Source organism: Saimiri boliviensis, chromosome 4 (assembly GCF_048565385.1).
Source record: "Saimiri boliviensis isolate mSaiBol1 chromosome 4, mSaiBol1.pri, whole genome shotgun sequence".
Classification (NCBI taxonomy): domain Eukaryota; kingdom Metazoa; phylum Chordata; class Mammalia; order Primates; family Cebidae; genus Saimiri; species Saimiri boliviensis.
In genome coordinates this window covers 117,347,265-117,368,746 of record NC_133452.1, presented here as the reverse complement: position 1 = coordinate 117,368,746, position 21,482 = coordinate 117,347,265, and the positions used below count along the sequence as shown (strand labels likewise).

Genomic DNA, 21,482 nt, shown 5'->3' with positions numbered 1-21,482 from the left:
AAAGAGCAGAAGTAATTAGGTTTATATCAGGCAAAATAGATTTCATGACAAAAATTGTAAGAAAAGACAAAGAAGATAATTATATGATGATGAAAGGGTCAATTCAGTGAGAATATATAATAATTATAAATGCACCCAAAACTAGAGCACCCAGATATAAAAAGCAAAAATTATTAAAGAGAGAGAGAGAGAGAGAGAAAATGAGAGAGAGAGAGAGAAAGAAGAGAGAGCATGCGAGCCCAATACATTAACACTGGAGACTTCAACACCCCAGTTTCAGCACTGGACAGATACCCCAGACAGAAAATCAGCAAAGAAACATCAGACTTAACATGTACTATAGAACAAATGGGCCTAATAGATATTTAAAGAATATTTTATCCAATGTCTGTGTAACACAAATTCTTTTCCTCAGCACAAGGATCATTCTCAAGGATAAACCATATGTTAGGTTATAAAACAAGTCTTAACACATGCATAAAAATGGAAATAATATCAAGCATCTCCTCTGACCACAATGGACTAAAACTACAAATCAATAACAAAAGGAATTCAGAGAACTATATAAACATATGGAAATTAAACAATATGCTCCTGAATGACCACTGAGTCAATGATAATGGTAATGAAAACACAACATACCAAAACCTACAGGTTAGAGCAAAAGCAGTACTAAGAGGGAAAATTACAGCTCTAAGTGCCTATATCAAAAAAACAAACAAAAAAACCTCTGAACATATAATGTAATGATGCATTTTAAAGAGATGGAAAAGCAAGATCAAACGAAACCCAAAATTAGGAGAAGGAAAGAAATAAGGATCAGAGCAGAAACAAATGAATAAATAAAATCAAAGATGAAATGGAAACATTACAACTGATACCACAGAAATTCAAAGATCATTGGTCGCTACTATGAACAACTAATTATATGCCAATAAACCGAAAAACATAGAAGAAATCGATAAATTCCTAGACACATACAACCTACCAAACTTGAACCATGAAGAAATCCAAAGCCTGGACAGACTAGTAACAAGTAACGAATAACAAGATCAAAGCTGTAATAAAAAGCCTCCTAATAAAGGGAAGCCCAGGACCTACTGTCAATCCACTGCTGAATTCTATCAAACATTTAATGAATAACTAATACCATTCCTACTCAAACTGTTCCAAAATATGAAGGAGGAGGGAATAATTCTAGTTTCATTCTACAAGACCCTGATACCAAAACCAAAGACTCACTGAAAAAGAAAAAAAAAAAAAAAAAAAAAACCTACAGGGCAGTATCTCTCATGAATATTCATACAAAAACCCTTACCAAATACCAACAAACCAAATTGAACATTAGAAAGATCATTCATTATGACCAAGTGGGATTTATCCCTGGGATGCAAGGAATGGTTCAACAAATACAAATCAATCACTGTAATACATCATATCAACAGAATGAAGGATAAAAGCCATACGATCCTCTAAATTGATGCTGAAAAAGCATGTGATAATGTTCAATATCCTTTCATGATAAATAAAACCCTCAAAAATCTGAAGATACAAGGAATATACCTCAATGTAATAAAAGCCATGTATGTCAGGCCCACAGCTAGTGTCATACTGAATGGTGAAAAATTGAAAGCCTTTCCTCTTAGTTCTGGAGCAAGACAAGGATGCTCACTTTCGACCCTGTTATTTAACACAAAAGTCCTAGCTGCAGCAGGCAGACAAGACAAAGAAAGAAAGGGCATATAAACTGGAAAGGAATAAGTCAAATTATCTTTGTTTGCAGATGATATTATTTTAAATTTGGAAAAACCTAAAGACTCCACCAAAAAACTATTATAACTGACAAGCAAATTCAGTAAAGTTATAACTGTATAAATATTTGTTGAATTATAAAGAATAATTTATTATTCCTTTATTATAGGCAGTCCTTGAGCTAAAGATACCTATTTCTGACATTTAATCTTTACAACACCTCCTTCATATTGATAAAATTCAGGCTCGGATAGGTTAAGTATAAAACATTGTATGTCCCTCAAGGTAGAGTAAAAATAACATCATTATGCATTTTATGACCTTTGATGCAGTATTTAATCTAATTAAGAGCATATTATTGACCTAGAAAAAATATAGCTATTCATAAGCTGTGTTAAATACTATTTTACTGAATTTTCTGTCTGAATACATCATCGAAGTCACTTAAAGGGTGGCTTAGAAAATGTAAAAAAAATCAACATACAAAAATCAGTACATTTCTATATGCCAACAGTTAACAATCTAAAAAATAAATTTAAAAATGTAAGCCCATTTACAATAGCCCCAAATAAAATTAAATAGGAATTAACCTAACTAAAGAAGTGAAAGATCACTACAATGAAAACTATAAAATACTGATGAGTAAAATTGAACAAGATGCCAAAAAAATGAAAAAATACTCCATGTTCATGGATTGGAAGAATCAATATTGTTAAAATGTTCATACTACTAAAAGCAGTCTACAGATTCAATGCTATCCCTATCAAAATAGCAATGACAATGTTCACACACACCAAAAAAAAAAAAAAAAATCCTAAAGTTATATGGAATCATGAAAGACCCAGAATGGCCAAAGCTATACTGAGCAAAAAGAAGAAAACTGGAGGAATCACATTACCTGATTTAAATTCTATTACAGAGCTACAGTAACCAAAACAGCATGGTACTGGCATAAAAACAGACACACAGACCAATGGAACAGAATAGAGAACCCAGAAACAAATCCATACACCTATGGTAAACTAATTTTTGACAAAGGTGCCAAGAACGCGCAAAAAGACTGACTCTTCAATAAATGGTGGCAGGAAAACTGGATATCCATATATAGAACAATGAATCTAGACCCTTATCTCTTGCCACATACAAAAGTCAAATCAAAATCAATTAAAGACCTAAGATCAAAGACCTCATATTATGAAATGACTTCAAGAAAATGTTGGGGAAACTCCAGGACATTGATCTGCACAAAGATTTCTTGAGTAATACCCTACAAGCACAGGCAACCAAAGCAAAAAAAAAAAAAGACAAATGGGATTACATCAAGCTTAAAAGCTTCTGCACAGCAAAGGGAAAAATCAACACAATTGGGAGACAAGGCACAGAATGGAGGAAAATATTTACAAACTACTATGTGACAAGGGATTAATAACCAAAATATATAAGCTCAAAACACTCTAAAGAAAAAAGCCTAATAATTCTATTTAAAAAGTGGGCAAAAGATTTGTATAAACACTTCTCAAAAGAGACATAAGAATGGCAAACAGGCACATGAAAAGGTGCTCAACAGATCATCAGAGAAATGCAAATCAAAACAGATTATCATCTCACCCTGATTAAAAGGGCTGTTATCTGAAGTCAGGTAATAACAAATGCTGGTCAGGATGCGGAGAAAAGGGAACCCTTGTACACTGTTAGTAAGAGTATAAATTAGTACAACCACTATGGAGAACAGTTTGGAGGTTCCTCAAAAAACTAAAAATAGAGCTACTATATGATCTAGCAATCCCACTGTTTGGCATATGCTCAAAAGAAAGGAGATCTGTATATCAGCAAGAAATATCTTCACTCCCATGTTTGTTGCAGCACTATTTACAATAGCCAAGATTTGGAAACAACCTAAGTGTCCATCCACAGATGAATGGATAAAGAAAATATGGTACATATATGCAATGGAGTACTATTCAGCCATAAAAAGAATAAGATTCTCTCATTTGCAACAACATGGATAGATCTGGCAGTCATTATGCTAAGTGAAATAAACTAGGCACAAAGACAAACATCACATGTTCTGACTTATTTGTAGGATCTAAAAATCAAAACAACTGAACTCATGGTCACAGACAGTTGAAGGATGGTTATCAGAGGTTAGGAAGGGTAGTGGGGCAGTGGGAGCTTTCATTGAACATTCACTATTTGGGTGATGGCTACACTAAAAGCCTAGACTTCACCACAATGCAATATATGCGTGTAAGAAATCTCTACTTGTATCCCCTAAATATATTTTTTAAAATTAAAAATATCTAATTTATATCTTTAATATTAAATTATATATCATCAAAACATTGAAAAATATGAAGAATAAAGCCTGTGGGAACCAAAGTACCTGATAATTCCTTTAACATTTCCTTATAGGATTTTCCTATCCTTATTATCATTTTAACCTATTTGATTTGGTTATTCTAGGACTTCCATATTCTTTAAACATTATTGATAAAAAGTAACCTAGTAATTTAAGACTCTGATTAATACACAGCATTATATAATGATTATTTACCAATTCTCATTACCCATTGTATTAGTTTGTTCTCATATTGCTATAAAGAACTACCTGAGACTGTATAATTTATAAAGAAGGGAGGTTTAATTGCCTCACAATTCCACAAACTGTACAGGAAGCATGGTTAAGGAGGCCTCAGGAGACTTATAATCATGGCAGAAGGCAAGGGGGAAGCCAGCACAACATATGTGGATGGAGCAGGAAGAAGAAAGTAAAGTGGGAGGTGCTACAGATGTTTAAATGCCCAGATCTTGTGAGAACTCTATCACCAGACAGCACTAAAAGTATGGTGCTGAACCATTAGACACTACCCCCATGATCCAATCACTTCCCACCAGGCCCCACCTCCAACACTCGGGATCACAATTAAACATGAGATTTGGGTGGGAACAGAGAGCCAAACCATATCACTCATATTATTTTAATAATCCAACAGAACGTTGCGTTTTCCAACAAAATGCCATGGCAACACTTTGCTAAACCCAGTTTATATGCAAATATGTTTCCTTGTCCTCTCAACCACCTTCAATCAGGCCTATTTGACCTCAGTGCTTGTTATTTTGTGTTGGATGGATTAGGTTCCCTGAATGTACGAACTGCGGTACTCAACACTGTTTCCCTAGGAACGTTTTGGTCTACTCAGCATCAACAAGATAACTCTTATTTAGTCTACTGTCAAACACAAGGCCTTCTGAATTATCCTAACTTGTCTGCTGGTCTCGCTTTCTGTAAGTTCATCTTCTATATGTCATTCCTCTAATTAATATCCTTTAAGATTCTACAGGACTAAAAAATGTATTTTTCAAAGCATTCTGACATGAGTTCCTAGGAATCTGGAAAGGTGCCTCTAGGGCCACTACAGAAGATAAAGCAGCTAGCTATGCAGGAATGTGCTGCTATTTTAACCAGAGCAATTCTATTGTTCTCAATCTCTATATGTAGATGAACATACATAATTGTTTTAAAAAGTTGTTGTGCTATTTTTTTATGAAAGGTAGAATTATTGGTTGGTATTGGGGATAGACTCTAATTAATGTAATTCTGCATACAAAGCACTTCATGACCCGATGCCTACCAACTTGTTAACCTTATCTCGTGCTTCTAAATTGTTCATAGTACTTAAAACACTACAATTTTATGCTACTTTAGGCTTTGTCCAACATATACACTTTATTCCACGTAGTATCCTCATCTAGCATGGCCACCTTCCCATCTTACTTCGTTAGCAACTGTTAATGCCCTTCAGGTCTTGGCTTAATTACAGTATGTCTGAGAAACCTTCCCTGACTTGTAAATGTCCCTTGATTATAACTCAATTATAACACATAGGTGTATTAACATAATTCATCTGCACATTTATTTTATCAATAGGTCTGCCAAACTTGGCCCAACAGATTTCTAGGCCAGACTAGTAACAACTACAGTAGACTACTGGTATGTAATCACCAGGTCCTAATTCTATTTCCTCCTACCTTTATTTCAAGAACGAAAATTTATTAAAATAATAAAATAATTTCTCTAAGAAGATAATAATTAAACAAGAAGCTTTTAGGAAGAGACGGCTCTTAATTCACACAAAGTTATTTCCTTAAATGGAATTGATATACTTATTAGAAGAGCTGAACTGAATTTCCAAATAGTTTAATGTAAAATACTTTGGAAAATAAAAACATTCCTGGTAACTTGTGGTAACATAAGACCAGAATACAACACTATTTTTTAATTTTTAGTTGTCCAAAATAACAAGTAGAATAAAGTAGCCAACATTAGTTAACCAAGCTTTTAGCTTGTTTTTGGATTCCATTTTCTATAATTATCAGGAAATTTAACTGTAACATTTAGATTATGATAAGCTTGACACAGATCATATATAAAACATTATAACTCTTAAGGTCTTTAAACAACAATCTTTGAAACTTAACTTCAGACTTTTTTTTAAATGTACAAAAAGACTATCTTTTTTAGAAAAACAAAATTTTTATTGCTTACTACTGCCCTCTAGCGAATTTCCAGAAAAAAAAAATCACAGAACTAAAGAGATACAGTTTTAAAATGCTTCTATTACTAGGTGGGCCATAATTGCCTCCAAATTTACTTATTTTGACTTCCAAGAATAAATCACCAACTCTATTTGAAAACTAAAATGTTTTAAAATAACATATACAAACTACATTCCTAATAACTTCTTTCACTGCTCAGTTTAGAATGGCACCTTTTCTTTACGTATCTCCTTCCTTTATCTAGAATGATGGTTTCCAATTCTGTGAGCCTTAGATTACTGTAAAGGATCAACGCTAAATACTACCTGTAGACTTAATAAATGTCTTCCACATATTTGTAAAACATATTATTCAAAGATGTACCTGCTATTACGATGACTGAAACAATACAGGTACTCAAGACTTTCCTTTTAAATATTCACTGAGTCTAAGACATAAATATTTTCTTACATTTACTATCAGTGAAATTTGGATGCATCCAAAAATTGAAGGCACTTTATAAGTGGAGGCTAGGTAGAAGTCATGACTTAGTTGTCACTACACACACCTTCAGAAATTTGGTCACAGCAAGTTATATATATTACAGTTACTTCAGTTGAGTTACATGCATTCTTGGTACAATTATTGAGTTTAATTGCCACTTATGTCTTATAATATGATTTGACATTAAAACAAAAAATGTGTAAGTAAGGAGAAAGAGAATGAAGAAGCATTAGTAGTAAAGAAAATGTTCATTAGAACAATAGGCATAAATCTGTATTTTCTTACAAAGCAACAGTCAAGTGTTTCATAAGCTTAAGAAAGGGAGATATCCAAAACAGAAGTTATTTTGCATTTTTCTGCTTAAATATATGCAAAAGGATTCCGTTCTATATGGCAAGACAAGAAACAACAACAAAACAACTTAACTATACAGGACAGATATATTAGCAGCTTCAAAGAAAATCCCAGAGATAAGACTAGAACACTCAAGAAAAGTTGCACGTCAATTCTCTTGATAACATAAAAGACAATACACTTTTTTAGCTTCCATGTATGAATGAAAACATGTGAAACTTATCGTTCTGAGCCCAGATCATTTCACCTAATAGAGTAACTAAGACTAATGACTAAGAGAGTAGAGGCCAGTAAGGGTAGGGAGTAGGGAGAGGAGATAAACAGAGGCTTGATTAATGGGTACAAAAGTACAGTTAAACAGACAAAATAAGACCTAGTGTGCAACAGATCAGCAGGGTGACTACAGTCAACGATAATCCATTGCATATTTCCAAATAGCTAGAAGAGAATAATTTGGATGTTCCCAGTATTAAGTTTAAGGTGATGGATATTCCAATTACCCTGATTTGATCATTATACATTATACAAAAGTCTTAGACTATCACATGTACCTAGAAAATGTGTGTATCTATTATACATCTATAAAAATAAAAGACAATACAGTTGGTTCCCATCTTACAATGGTTCAACTTAGGATTTTTAAACTTTGTGTGGTATGAGACCATTCTTTTTCACTTTCGGTACAGTAGTTAATAAATTACATAAGAATATATTTGATATTTTATTATAAAACAGGCTTGCTGTTAGATAATTTTGTGAAACTATAGGCTAATGTAAGTGTTCTGAGCATGTTTAAGAAAGGTTAGGCCGGGCGCAGTGGCTCAAGCCTGTAATCCCAGCACTTTGGGAGGCCGAGACGGGTGGATCACGAGGTCAAGAGATCGAGACCATCCTGGTCAACATGGTGAAACCCCGTCTCTACTAAAAATACAAAAAATCAGCTGGGCATGGTGGTGCGTGCCTGTAATCCCAGCTACTCAGGAGGCTGAGGCACGAGAATTGCCTGAACCCAGGAGGCGGAGGTTGAAGAGAGCCGCGATCACGCCATTGCACTCCAGCCTGGGCAACAAGAGCGAAACTCCGTCTCAAAAAAAAAAAAAAAAAAAAAGAAAGGTTAAACTAAGCTATAGCGTTCAGATAGGCTAAACTAAGCTATGATGTTCAGGAACTTAAGTAAATTAAATGCATTTTCAAATTACAATATATTTCACTTATGATGGATTTAACATAATGTAACTCCACTGTAAGTCAAAAAGCATCTTTGTTGTATGGTAAAACATAAACATAATAATGAATTCAAAAAGTGATTTAGAATTCTCATACTCCAAAGTTTTAGAAATACCTTTCATTTCCCTCATATTTTCCTTTTTATGAATGCAGATAAATCCAAGAAATTTCACTCACTAAATATAAAACAAAGATTACAGATGATTAAGAAAAAATTATCAGATCTTTCCTTATAGTGATACATAAAGTAATGGCGTACCTTACAATCAGTAGCATGTATTCAGAGAAATATGCTTTTACATAGGCTGAAAAAACTGACTTTTGCTGGAATTTCTTTCACAAAATATTATTGAGAACCACTGCTGTGGTTCATAAGGTATTATAATATGAATTAAATTTTTCTCTTTCCCTGAAATTCATATGTTGAAATCTAATCCCCAGTGTGATATTTGTAGGTGGAGCTTTTAAGAGGTAATTAAGTCATCCTTTATGAATAAGATTAATTCCATTTTAAGAAGGGTCACAAGAGAGCTTGCTTCCTTTCTCTTACTGCTCTTTATCTTATGAACATGGAATGAGAAGACAGCCAACTGCAAATCAAGGAAGAGGGCCCTCACCAGACACCAGACGCCTTGATGTTGTACTTCCCAGGCTCTAGAACCATGAGAAATGTGTTTGTTGTTTGAGCCACCCAGTCTATGGTACATCAACCTGAACTAGGACATGGAGGCAAAACAACATTTGATGGGTATGAAAAGAAAATGTTAAATGTTTCATTTCTATATTTAAATCCTTAATTTATCACTTTAATTTTCTTTAACCTTTTTTACATTAAATGTACATAGGTTAGCATAACAATATGTAAATATGTATTTATAAACCATAAATACCCTGGAGAACATATTTAAAGTTTTACTGATAAAGGTATGCAGTAAACAATTTAGCAGTCACTGCTTCTACGGGCACTTCACTGGTACATACAATACATTTTGCATGAAGACATCATTTAACATTTCCCCACTTGGTGGCACCAAAAAATCAGAATATCTACATAGACATCTGTGCTTACAGGTTTTACTTTTTTAAATTTAATAAGTATCAATTTCCTTTCAATGTAAGCTTAAAATAATCAGCAAACTAATATGCTGTTAGACCTTCTTATTCTCCTAAAGCTCACTGACATTTGGCATTTATTAATATATGGTAGAGTACTCAGAATCAGTAAAATTTAAATTATCAACTAGTTTCAAAAATAGTAATATATAAGAAATTCACACTTGATTGACACATTAAAAAAACCTCTCTAGTCTCAATACAAAAAAAATGGAGTTACAAATTCTGTAACAAACATCATTTTTACATTCCATTTTATATTTAGGGCCAAAGTACTCAAGTATTAATTTCCCACTCTGGGTACTTTAAGACTAACTCTCTTCTATACTTCATGAATATTTTCTATACCTTCTTTCAAGCTACCTCAAGAAAAGCCTTTTCAAGATAAGCTAAGAGAAAATTTTGTATCCCAATCACAAGCAAATATAAATATACTATTTAACCACCAATCTATAATAAAAGTACTTATCTATAAATTGTTGATTTTCAACAAATTTTTACTAACATTTCAGTATTACTGGCTCATTCTCCCCCAAGATGGGGAAACTTGGGATCAGGTAATAGATTTTAAACAAACTCACACTCATGAACGGAGCTCAGATATACATACCGTGATGCTCCTCTTGAAGAGGATATAATCTACCTTCCTCTTCCTATACCTCTATGCACCATAGGTATTAAAACGGGCCAAATCATGGCTTGGTAGTAAAACCTGAGCTTTGAGTACTTGTAGTGCTGTTCAAATGATACTGTGTCTCTCTTCACACTCCTCCAACCCCAACTAAACAACATTCAATTATGAATGCCTGTTTTACTTACCTTTGAATAATACACATTCTTGCTCATCATGATACAACTGCTTTTTGCCTTTGGTTTATTTTCACTGAGAGAGGAAGCAGGAGGGAACTATAGTTTGAACCATATAAAACTTTGAATATTCAACTGTTTAAGCTAATAGTGACTATTTATTAAGTGGCCAATAGAGTCTAAGGCTTGGTGGATTATTTAATTAAATCCTCACTACTTTTCATTTAAATGCTATACCACTATAAAGATGAAGAAATTTAGATGGGAAAGTAGGTCAGGAGACCTAAGGATTTGAGATCCACATTTCAGCCTCTCCATACCAATTACGATAATTTTATTGTTTATGCTGCCTAAAGAAAACTAATAATGGCTAGGAAGTTGAATTTTAGTGTGCTGCTACATTGGAATCTCTCCCTTGGTCTTAGGCCTCAAGTGGTCCCTCTTTACCAATTTAGCAACTCTTTTATGTGTTCCTGGTTCCCACCCTCAATCCCATCATAAGGTCCTCTGGTTGTTTTTTTTTTTTTAATAAATATCCTTCAGCCCAGCCCTCTATACCATAAATTCTCACATTATCATCAAAGGATTCTCAGAAACTGTGATTTTAAGTGAAACAATGTGTGACAAAAACCAATTTTTTGTTTGTTTGTTTTCTGAGATGGGAGTCTCACTCTTATTGCCCAAGCTGGAGTGCAATGGTGCAATCTTGGCTCACTGCAACCTCTGCCTCCCAGGTTCAAGCGATTGTTGGATACAATGAGTTCTAAATTTCTCTTCAAAGAATCAGTATGTCAGTATGTTCAGTTCTTTGTCCTCCATTTTAAAGTTTAACTTTCTTGTAGCTTCAGTAAACAACATTTTCCACCAGTTCCAATCAGGAGTTCACATCTGTTCCCCTAGGCACCTGCTCTATACGAACTCATCCTGGTCACCTGCTGTAACCTGAGTCACCCCTGGTCACCTGCTCTGACCAGAGTTACCTGTTCCATAACTGTTTTTCCTGCCAAACCGCTCACCCCACCACTCTGATTCATACCTCTGCTCTCTTTAAAAATAGGCAATTGGAATTAGCCTAGATTGCTCAGTCCAACCCTACCCAATAGGGGAACGACACAGCAGTAGGGGTTACCTGTGTCAGGGATAAGAACCCCTTCCCCTCCCCTGTTCAGGTGTGCATTTGCCATTGTTCCACCCAAGAGATGCACTCTTCTATAGAAGTAAATTGCCTTGCTGAGAAAATTTATATTCAAGTGCTATTTCCTTTGTGGCACCAAAAATTTACATATAACATGATTTTCCTGCCTCAGCCTCCTGAGTGGCAAGGATTACAGGCACCCACCACTATGCCCAGTTAATTTTTGTGTTTTTAGTAGAGACAGGGTTTTACCATGATGGCCAGGCTGGTTTTGAGCTCCTGTCCCCATGTGATCCACCCACCTCAGCCTCCCAAAGTGCTGAAATTACAGGTGTAAACCACCATGCATGGCAACGAAATCAATTTTACCACAGGCTAATTGATAAAAACAAGAGCTAACTTCCTATGGCATATTTCTAGTGACAAGAACATCACCAAACTTCTAAATGAAGACTCAAAACACTTCTAACATTAAATATTGAAATAAATGTAAACTCTACATACATTCAGGAAAGATTAATAAAAAAAAAATCAACTTTTGGTGAATGAGTGAGTGATGATGGTTGTAGTGGTAGTGGGTTAAATTAAGGAATAAACGTTTGCAAAGTGAAAATTGTAAAGAGCACCTCCTACCACCACACAGTTCAAAAACAAACAACAACAATGTTGGACTGAATGTTTTTGTACTGCAATTATTGTTATGTACTTGCATGCAGCACACTTTAAGAATTTTTATTTTACAATAATTTGCATTCATTCATTCATTTTCCAACCCACTTATTCTCAGTTCAGGGTCATGGGTGGCTGGAGCCTATCCTACTAGCTCAGGTTGCAAGGCTGGAACCAACCCTGACCAGGGCACCATTCCAACTGCAGGGTGCACTCACACATACCCAAACTCACTCCTACTGGCAGTTTCAGAGACACCAATTCACCTAATGTGCACACCTTGGGAATGTGAGGGGAATCCCATGCAGACATAAAAACAACATGGAAACTACCAGAGAAAACCCACACAGACATGGAAACAACAAGCAAACTCCACACAGTAGCCCTGGCCAGAAACTGATTTTTTTTCACATCAACATTATAAGAAAACAACATGAAAAAAAAGACATTATTTGAGGAACTGGTATATCCTAGAAAAGTAAAGCTCTTTTAAGGATAGCTTAAGTAATTCAGTATGAATATTACGTTGGTTTAGTTAATGATTTAAATGATAATTTTCAAAGTTTCCATATAAGTTTAAAACATTTATCTTTCCAATAATATAATTCCTACAAAGAAGCTCTCTTTCAAATAGTTGTAATAACAACTTATTTTCTCCACTCCCACTCCCTACTCTCATAGTTTATTTAATTCAGAGCCATCAGAGTAATACTGTTAAAATGTTTGTCAGAGCCCATTACTTTTCCAATTAAATCTTCCAGTGGCTTCTAATCTCAATCAGTATAAAATTCAAAATCCTAACTGTGGACTATAAAGCTCACATGACATGGCCTCTTGCTACCTCTCTGAAACTTTTGCTACTCCCCTTGGTCAACTGAATTCCAGCCACAATGGCTTTGCCTCCTTGCTAGTATCTGAATACGGCATATATATGTCCACCTTAGGATCCTCACCCTTAACTCTTCTGTCATGGCTTACTTTCACTTCATTCAAATCTCTGTTCAGATATTAGAGAAACTATTCCTGATCTTTACAGTGCAGCCTCCACTACTGTCTAGCTTCTTATGTTGCCTTATTTTTCTTCACAGTATTTACCAATTAACCATTGGGAGACAAATCTCCATGCATCTTTCATTTCTGCATATTTTGCAAGCCAGGAGCTGACTGTCCCCCACCCCACCTGCCACTATTTTTTGCTGTACTATCTTTTCAAAGATCTTTGTATAGCAAATAGTCTTGGTAGATACAGAAAATAGCTTTCCCTGGAGCAAAGTACAGGTATGCTTACCATCCATTATAAAAGATTCAACTTCCCTAAGCTCAGAGTTCCTCTTCTACAATGCACTCTGTTATGTGCAGGTCTCATCTAGTTTTCTTCCCATTACCCTAGGGGAACTGGGACACAGGGAACCAACACAAGAAAACGCTGATCCTATGGTTACTGCTATTGCTGTGAGTAGAAGTCTTATATCTTCAGTTGCCATCCATAAAACTGGAAGGCTGTAAGTACATTACATATTGAATTTCTCTCTATTTTTTTCTCCTAACATTCCACTGATTGCTCTATCCTCATTTTCCTATAGTTTTCACAGCACTTTTACAAATAGTATCATTTGACCTTCAAAAATCCTTGTGAAGCATTTTATCTTTCCGTTTAATGGGGAAGACACTGATCCAGAAAGGTTAAAGGATAAACCCAAGATTAGCAATAACAGATCAGTCACAGAATAACAGCAATTAGAATTCAGGTCTAATTCCTCATTTGATACTCATCTGTGACTTCTTAAAAGACAAATAACTAACATGCTGTACATTTTGTGAGATAGAAGGATAATCACCCACTGATATTAAATGGCAAATTCCTTATGTGACATAACATAAAAACACAGAAAATGTCAATGAATAGTAATACTGAGTACCTAAATAAGCACCTGTAAGATATCGCAATGTATGTCTTTTGGGTTTTTTTTAATTATATATTATGGCACATGAATGATCATTTGACCGAACTAGATTCTGCTTGTACAATAACAGCTATTTCCTTTATGTCTAAAGAAAGACATATTAAGAAAATATTCAAAAATGTTTGCTTTAACCAGAATTTTCCATCTTTGCAAGAATTAAGAGTGCTTCAAAATAAACTTCATTAATCTGAAAGGTTCCAGATAATATTAACGCTGCTTATACAACTCTCAGGATAGGTAATAAAGAAGCATTTATTACTAGCTTTTTCTTTAGAATGTGAGCAAAAGACTCAAAGAGAAGTCTGTATACAACTTGGTCAGTCATTTATAATTCACACCTTACCACTTCCAGGAAGACTGAGGGGGAAAAAAAGTCTGAGAGTATAAGAATAGATTCCATATACAAGAGAAGTATCAAGTTATATAAAATACCTGATTTTAAAAGCCCTATATCCTCCAGTAGAGTAAATATGCAAAATCAGTAATAGATCCTAGTCTATGGTTCAGAGTCCTAACAAGCTTATAAATATGCTAATATGTTTATGAACAGATTTATAAGCATACCAGATATTATAAATCTACCACATAGATTTATAAGCATCGATTATTATAACATAGGATATAACCACCTTCAAGGCTCATAAGTTATGAAATTTCTGATTATTAAATTGCACCAATATAGCTAAAATGATGGGTGAGTAGTTAAAATTTTACCCTTAAGAAAACTGAAGAAAAATTGAAAAAGAAAGAACCAAAAAATTATAAAGGTAAACAGAATAAAACGTATTGAGTCACTACAGTAAAAAATTATTTTATAAGACAATTTTAACTCAGTTATCACCAGTTCACTTACTGTGTAAGTTATAGCTGCCAACATTCCGATCAAGGTGAGAGAACTAATAGAAAATGACAATGCAGCTAAACCATCTGCAAAGAAAGAAAAACTGTTTAAAATGTACATATATACTACTCAAATGTTTACATTTAGCAAATTAATGTAAAACGCTGAGCTGCTTATACATTTTGAAGAAATAAAAACCAATATGTACTACCATATTCTTGAAGTCCTAACTTAGAGAAAAGACTCTTTAAAGGGCTCTTTAAAAATTGATTTGTAAAAGATCTTTCAGACTAGCTGAGATTTTCTTTCCCTCACCTCTTAAAATTAACAGGAAAATTACTGGTTAATTATTGGGCCCAAAAAGAGAACAGTAAAATATCAGATGCTCAAAAAGTGAATAAAAAGATCACATGGGCTTTCTCAATGGTAGACCCTAAAAGATAATATTACATAGGAAAGCTACCGACCTTGACTCTTTCTCCCTTCTCAACACAGTCTTAATACTTCTAGTTACTTCGTTCTTGATTTTCAAATCAGTTTTTAATGTACAGTCAAAAACTAAAATCTTAATTAAAGAGTTTATTTCACTTTTTAACTTGAAAGGACAAGCTTGCCCACTTGGTAGAAAAATAAAAGCAAACACAACTAGAAAACAGATTCAAAAACGCACACACACACACACACACACACACACACATATACAACTATGCTAACAAGTTGGATTTAGGAAATTATCTAAAGGAAGGTCAAAGAGTGAGGGACAGGAATGATACTTTCACATAAATATATCAAATTATGTAATAAAATACTGGGCAACCTTGAATACTCTTAGGTAGGAACAATACTTTCTCCAGTTTTAATACAAGTCCTATCAGGCCTGTATTGATCAAGTTTAAATGCAGGTCTTATAGAACCAAATACAACATTTTGATTAATTTAATGTGTTGACATTAATCTTTTATGAGTACTAATAAAATTACAATGATCTATCATCTTAAAACTCATGTCTCAGTTTTGTAAAACACATAAAGAGAGCATATTATTAACAAATTCGTAAATCATATAAAGCAAATTTTTGTCTTAATTTTTTAAAACTGTATTTTATCAAATCAAAGACATTTTGATGCCATAACTTTATTGATTGTACCAGAAGCATCAACAGAAGGTGTTGATACAACTAGAAGAGGTCTGCTATCTGGCTGATAACAATTATAAGGTACTATCACTTGTAAAATATATCTCCAAAACAGAGATAAAAATCTGAAAAAGTATGTGTCTTAGGAATGATAAAACCGAGTATTATGCTAACATATTTGGCCATCAAAATGTTAATATTACTAACAGTCATCATCATCTGAACCAAATAACTCAAGATTGATCATTATTTATTATTCCCATTTGGGTACAGGATGAATAAACATATACTGAAGATACTTGAAGATGCATTCTCTCTATATGTTAGGGGGTCTATGATCTGGACACATACATCTTTATGATGTAATAAATAAATCCTATTGTAAACAAGTGTGGTACAGTCATAAAATGCATTACTCTGCTGAAATAAAAAGAAACTACTTATACAAATGAATTTTGAAGTATTATTTCATGAAAGAAGCCAGACATACACAAAAAAGAATCATTAATAAATGGAATCAGAATTTCACTCACAATATTCAAAAAAAGCAAAACTAACATATAGTGACAGAAATTATAATCATAGTATCTCTCATGGGAGATGATATTAACTGAATGGCATATTGCGAAAAAATTGCTGGAGTGGTAGATGTGTTCTACACCTTGACTGTAATCAGTTACAATGACGGTATACATGTATTGTAAGATCCATGCATTAAGATGCCTAAAAAATGAAAGGAGATGGGATGAGAAATAAAAGGACTAAAAATTAAGAATACTTGGGTAACTGTTTTCGACTTAGACAGCTGATCTAGACTGATAAGCAACATATATTTTAGATGGTGTTAACACTGGAGACAAAAAAAATGGAAGACTAAATTGAATGGAATTACAAAACAAAACAAAACAAAACAAAACAAAACAAAACAAAACAGAATAATGCTACCTATCTAATCACCAGTTCAAGTTATACTAATACTCAAAGTATAACTTATGAAATAATATTTAGGGCAGAAGAGTAGTCACTCAAGAGACCTAAAGGAGTTAACTCCAAGAAAAGAAGCTATTAATTTATCAGCAACAGAATCAAGGTGCACAAATCTGACAATTCAGTATTAGTAGATGCCAGGCCTGCTACCCTTATTCTTGCTGGTATCAGCAAGATATTAATGAATCACAATTTACAACATGAGATCTTAAGTGGAAAGCAAGAAAATTACGAACTCATACAGCAGACTGCAAGACTTAATTTAATCATTATTTAGTATTGTAACTGGGTAAAAAAGAACTGCGGATCAAAGAATGTACAGTACCTATTAGAACAGTCATAAAAGCAATACAGTTTTCCTGCATAATATTTATAGAAATAAGTACACTAGGTATCTTTGAAAATAAATTACTATATTCAAATGCACAAGAAATTTTGAGTAATATAATACACTTATTTTAATATCACTTTCTAATTCCAAAGTTATTTTTTTCAATGATTAAGCAACTTTCTTTAACCTAACCCAAGCCCTTTTTTTTTTTTTCTTTTTTTTTTCTGTAAAAACCTAGGTCACACAGAGTAAGTTAAAAAAACTTCTAGAAGAACAATTCCAAAATATTTTGATGAGGTAAATTTATAATAAAACACTACTTAATTCATATAAAACCTCTGTAATTTATATTTGACATAAAAGATAATTTAGTCCCAAACAAAAAGATAAGGTTCTCTCTTACTAATTAAAAATAAAACCCAATATATCCAGTAGATTTCTTTAACATATTATTCAATATTATCCTAAGTGAATTAAAAATCACATAGAAATTATAAGACCCACAATGCTAAAATAATTTGAAGAAAGGATTAAATTTCCTGTCAACCGGGTAATTTTATGAAGTCAAGAAAACAGTTACATAATAGCTAGATGGCTAAGTGAGCCTTAAGAATGCAATACTTCTAATGTGTCTAGCATTAGGTTCAAGGACAGTTAGAAAAACTGCAGAGTTAACTTTTTTTTTTTTAGACCAAATCTCGCTCTGTCTCCCAGGCTGGAGTGCAATGATTCAATCTCAGCTCACTGCAACCTCCACCTCCCAGATTCAAGTGATTCTCCTGCCTCAGCCTCCTAAGTAGCTGGAATTACAGGCACCTGCCACCATGCTGAGCTAATTTTTGTATTTTTAATAGAGACGGGATTTCACCATGTTGACCAGGCTGGTCTCAAACTCTTGACCTCAGATGACCCACCCACCTGAGCCTCCCAAAGTGCTGGGATTACAATGTAAGCCACCACTTCTGACCAGGGTTAAATTCTTAATGAAATACAAATAGACTATCCCAAGTATCAGGAAATATAAATTACTACATTTTTCTATAAAAAAAACAATACTTACGACTACTTCCAAGTTCTTCAAACAGGAACTTCACTTTTTCCCACTCTGTGGAATTTTTGTTATTAGGAACATTCAATGGAACAAAGGCACTACAAAGAAGAAAATAATTGTTTTAATTGCTTTAAAAATAAAAAGTTAAATGGTTTGAAACTTGCATTATTTTTCTCTGAAACAATAAAAAAAACAAATCTGTACTATGCAGAGAGGGGAGTGAAGAGTTTCTTATCTATGCATTTATTTCTCTGCAAATTTGTTTTAATAGTTATATTAAGGCATTCAGTAAAATTAGTTTCCTTTGTAATCCCATATGTCTTTTGCACTGAAAGTACTGATTTGTCAGTTATACTTTAATAAAGCTGAGGAAAAAAATACAAAAAATAAATATATAATATTTTGACAATGACCGTAGGTTTAAAATGATCAAAACAAACCACAAAAAAGGTTAAGAATATCTGTACTAAATCGATAGAGCAGAATATAAATATATGCAATTATTTTAATATAGTTATATAGATAAGAAGAAACAAAAGAAATGCATTAGAATAAACAGTGAACATCTCATTGTGGAATCGGAAGTGATTATTACTTTATTAGTATTTTCCTATTAATATGTCTTTCAAGATTCTATCCAACAGACAAAATGAAAGTAGTTTCTATTTATTTTTCAGCCCACAGGTGAAGAACTGTAGAAATAAGAGACAGACAGCATCCTAGGAGCTGCTCTAGGACCTTAAACTGGGAAAAAATAGAATAAATAAATGTTCACTTTACTATCTAGCCCATATCAATAAACAAGAAGATAATCAAGAGATTAAGGTAAAGAGCTGGGTATCCCTTAGGCAATATAAGTGTAGGAACAAACAGAAGTAGGAGGTAACTCTATTACCATATCCTTCCCAACTTAATTTTAAGCATAAACAAAGTGGTAAGATTTATTCTCTGTTGTAAAGAGGATAATTTCCCAAGAAAATTAACCCTTCCTCTTGGTGATACATGTTCAACTCCTCAGCAGAATTATCTAGCAGTTTAAATATTCAAAAAAGAGTAACACCAGAGGAAACCTTATATAATCAAAAAAACTAAAAAGACTAAGTGGCCCACACCAGAATGACTTCACAAAAATTCTTTGAAAGCATTTATCAGAGAGTTAACATGTGAGCACTTAGCATTTTAGGTATAAATGAAAGCAAAAATCCAAAGCAGATTCCTAAATTACCACCAGGATTTTACAATCTAAAAAACAGATCTAAAATATTTTCACTTAAACTAAGAAAACATCCATAAGTAGAACTCAAAATATGCCAAAGGAACTAATTAATCAACACAGACCCTGGCCTTATTACTGTAGGACCTTGATAAGCCAGGCTTTCCTCTTTCAATGGAGCTGACGTAGGGTAAGAAGACTCAAAAGGCAGAGCAGCACCTGACTGGTATAAAAGCATGTCAACCTTTTAACCACAAGAAGGAACAAACCACTGCTCATCAGCCAAATATCAGCGCCATAGACAAAGAGCTATAAAGAAAAAGGAATACCTCCCAACAGATGAGAAGACAATTGAAGTCATGAAGTTATAATACAGATATATCAGTTCCAAGGAAAGAGAAAGCGGTTAAGATTATCAGGTATTTAGTATACTAAATGAAATCGTGATGACACTAAAGAAACCAAGAGTTAGAATACAATGGAATTTGTGTGGTAAAAGGGTGCATATACTTTTAAAATCTCAGCCCTTCTAAAAAGAAACTCAATACAGGGCACCTCAGCTTCCTAAAACACGAAGTACTAGATTAACCCATTTCTTCCTGGTGTTCCATTATTGGAATACTAAGTTTGTGGGAATTATTTAATATTTTACTACTCAAGGTCATCACCAAGGTCTGATTTTTCACCCCCCAAAAAATCTGCAAACTTTAGCATAAATGGGTTAAAATATAAACTACAGCCTAGTCTGATTAGACTTTTCCCTCTTGAACTTGAAAATAATAAAACTAAAAAACTGCTTAGCAAAAATATTTTCTACCCAATCTGAGTCACTGAATTCGCTTAACACGCATTATCTCTTCAGAAAGAGACAAAGGAAAAGCTAATGAATTGCAGTAGATATGAAATAGAAATGATGAATTCAGCAGAACTGAAAATAAGATGTTCACTTCCTATACTCCACCACCAAGTCAATTCATATTTATCTTCCAAACAGTTTATGTTTCTTCCTCTCTGTTCTCTTTGTAACCACTGTAGTTCCAATGCTCACCTGAATTTATCTGAACTTATATAATGGCTACTTAACTGATCTTCCTACCTACTATTTACATACCACTTCTCCTACCCAACATCCAAAATCCTCTTTCAATACATCCTTCACAGTGCTGTAAGTAACTCTTAAAGCAAAGTCATATATATTTATTTTCATGCATTCATATACACGAATATACACAAAATCTTCACTGTCTTTTAATTACTTGGTAGGACAAAATTAAAAATTTCTTAAACATAGCATGTAAGACCCAGAGTCTACTTACCTGGCTAATGTCATATCCTGTCACTTGACCACAGGAACCCTTGAAACCTCCCACTACACTTTTTTTTTGAGGGGAGGGGAAGTCTAAATTCACATCATATATTTTATATCATTCTTCACATATTCCATGTTAACCCCAGCTTCCAAGTTAATATATTTTATAGACTGAATTATGTTCCCTAAAAATTCGTATGTTGCTGGCTCTCTGCTCCCCCATTCTACAGATAGTCTCATCTCAGCAGCACCAGCCACATCACTGAGACAACACGATGAAAGTGAAGGCCAGAGTAAATGGATTTAGCCACAGTGGGTGCCCGGTGACCAGTGCTGCTTTTAACTCTGGCAAAGTGAATACTGTTGCCATGAGCGGCCCTTCAGTGACCTTAACTACATGGTCTACATGTTCCAGCATGATTCCACCCATGGCAAGTTCTAGGGTACTGTCAAGGTTAAGAATTGGAAGTTTGTCATCAATGGAAATCCCATCACCCTCTTACAGGTGCAAGATTTTGCCAAAATTAAATGGGTGATTTTTGCACTGATTATGT

At 33.8% G+C, this 21,482-nt stretch overlaps 1 protein-coding gene across 10 annotated transcripts in view; it reads right to left on the bottom strand.

Moving 5' to 3' along the window:
• The window catches only part of LMBRD1 (LMBR1 domain containing 1), a 170,111-nt gene that overhangs the window by 96,338 nt on the left and 52,291 nt on the right, over nt 1-21,482 (bottom strand). For all 10 annotated transcript variants that reach the window (XR_012517315.1, XR_012517317.1, XR_012517319.1 and 7 more), the window contains exons 6-7: nt 18,416-18,504; nt 14,915-14,988 (exon numbers count right to left, since the gene is read on the bottom strand). Coding sequence is in view for 1 of the 10 variants with exons in the window: in XM_003926345.4 (XP_003926394.1) it covers nt 14,915-14,988; nt 18,416-18,504 (163 nt within the window). In the remaining 9 variants the exon portion in view is untranslated. The remainder of the gene's footprint in view (nt 1-14,914; nt 14,989-18,415; nt 18,505-21,482) is intronic.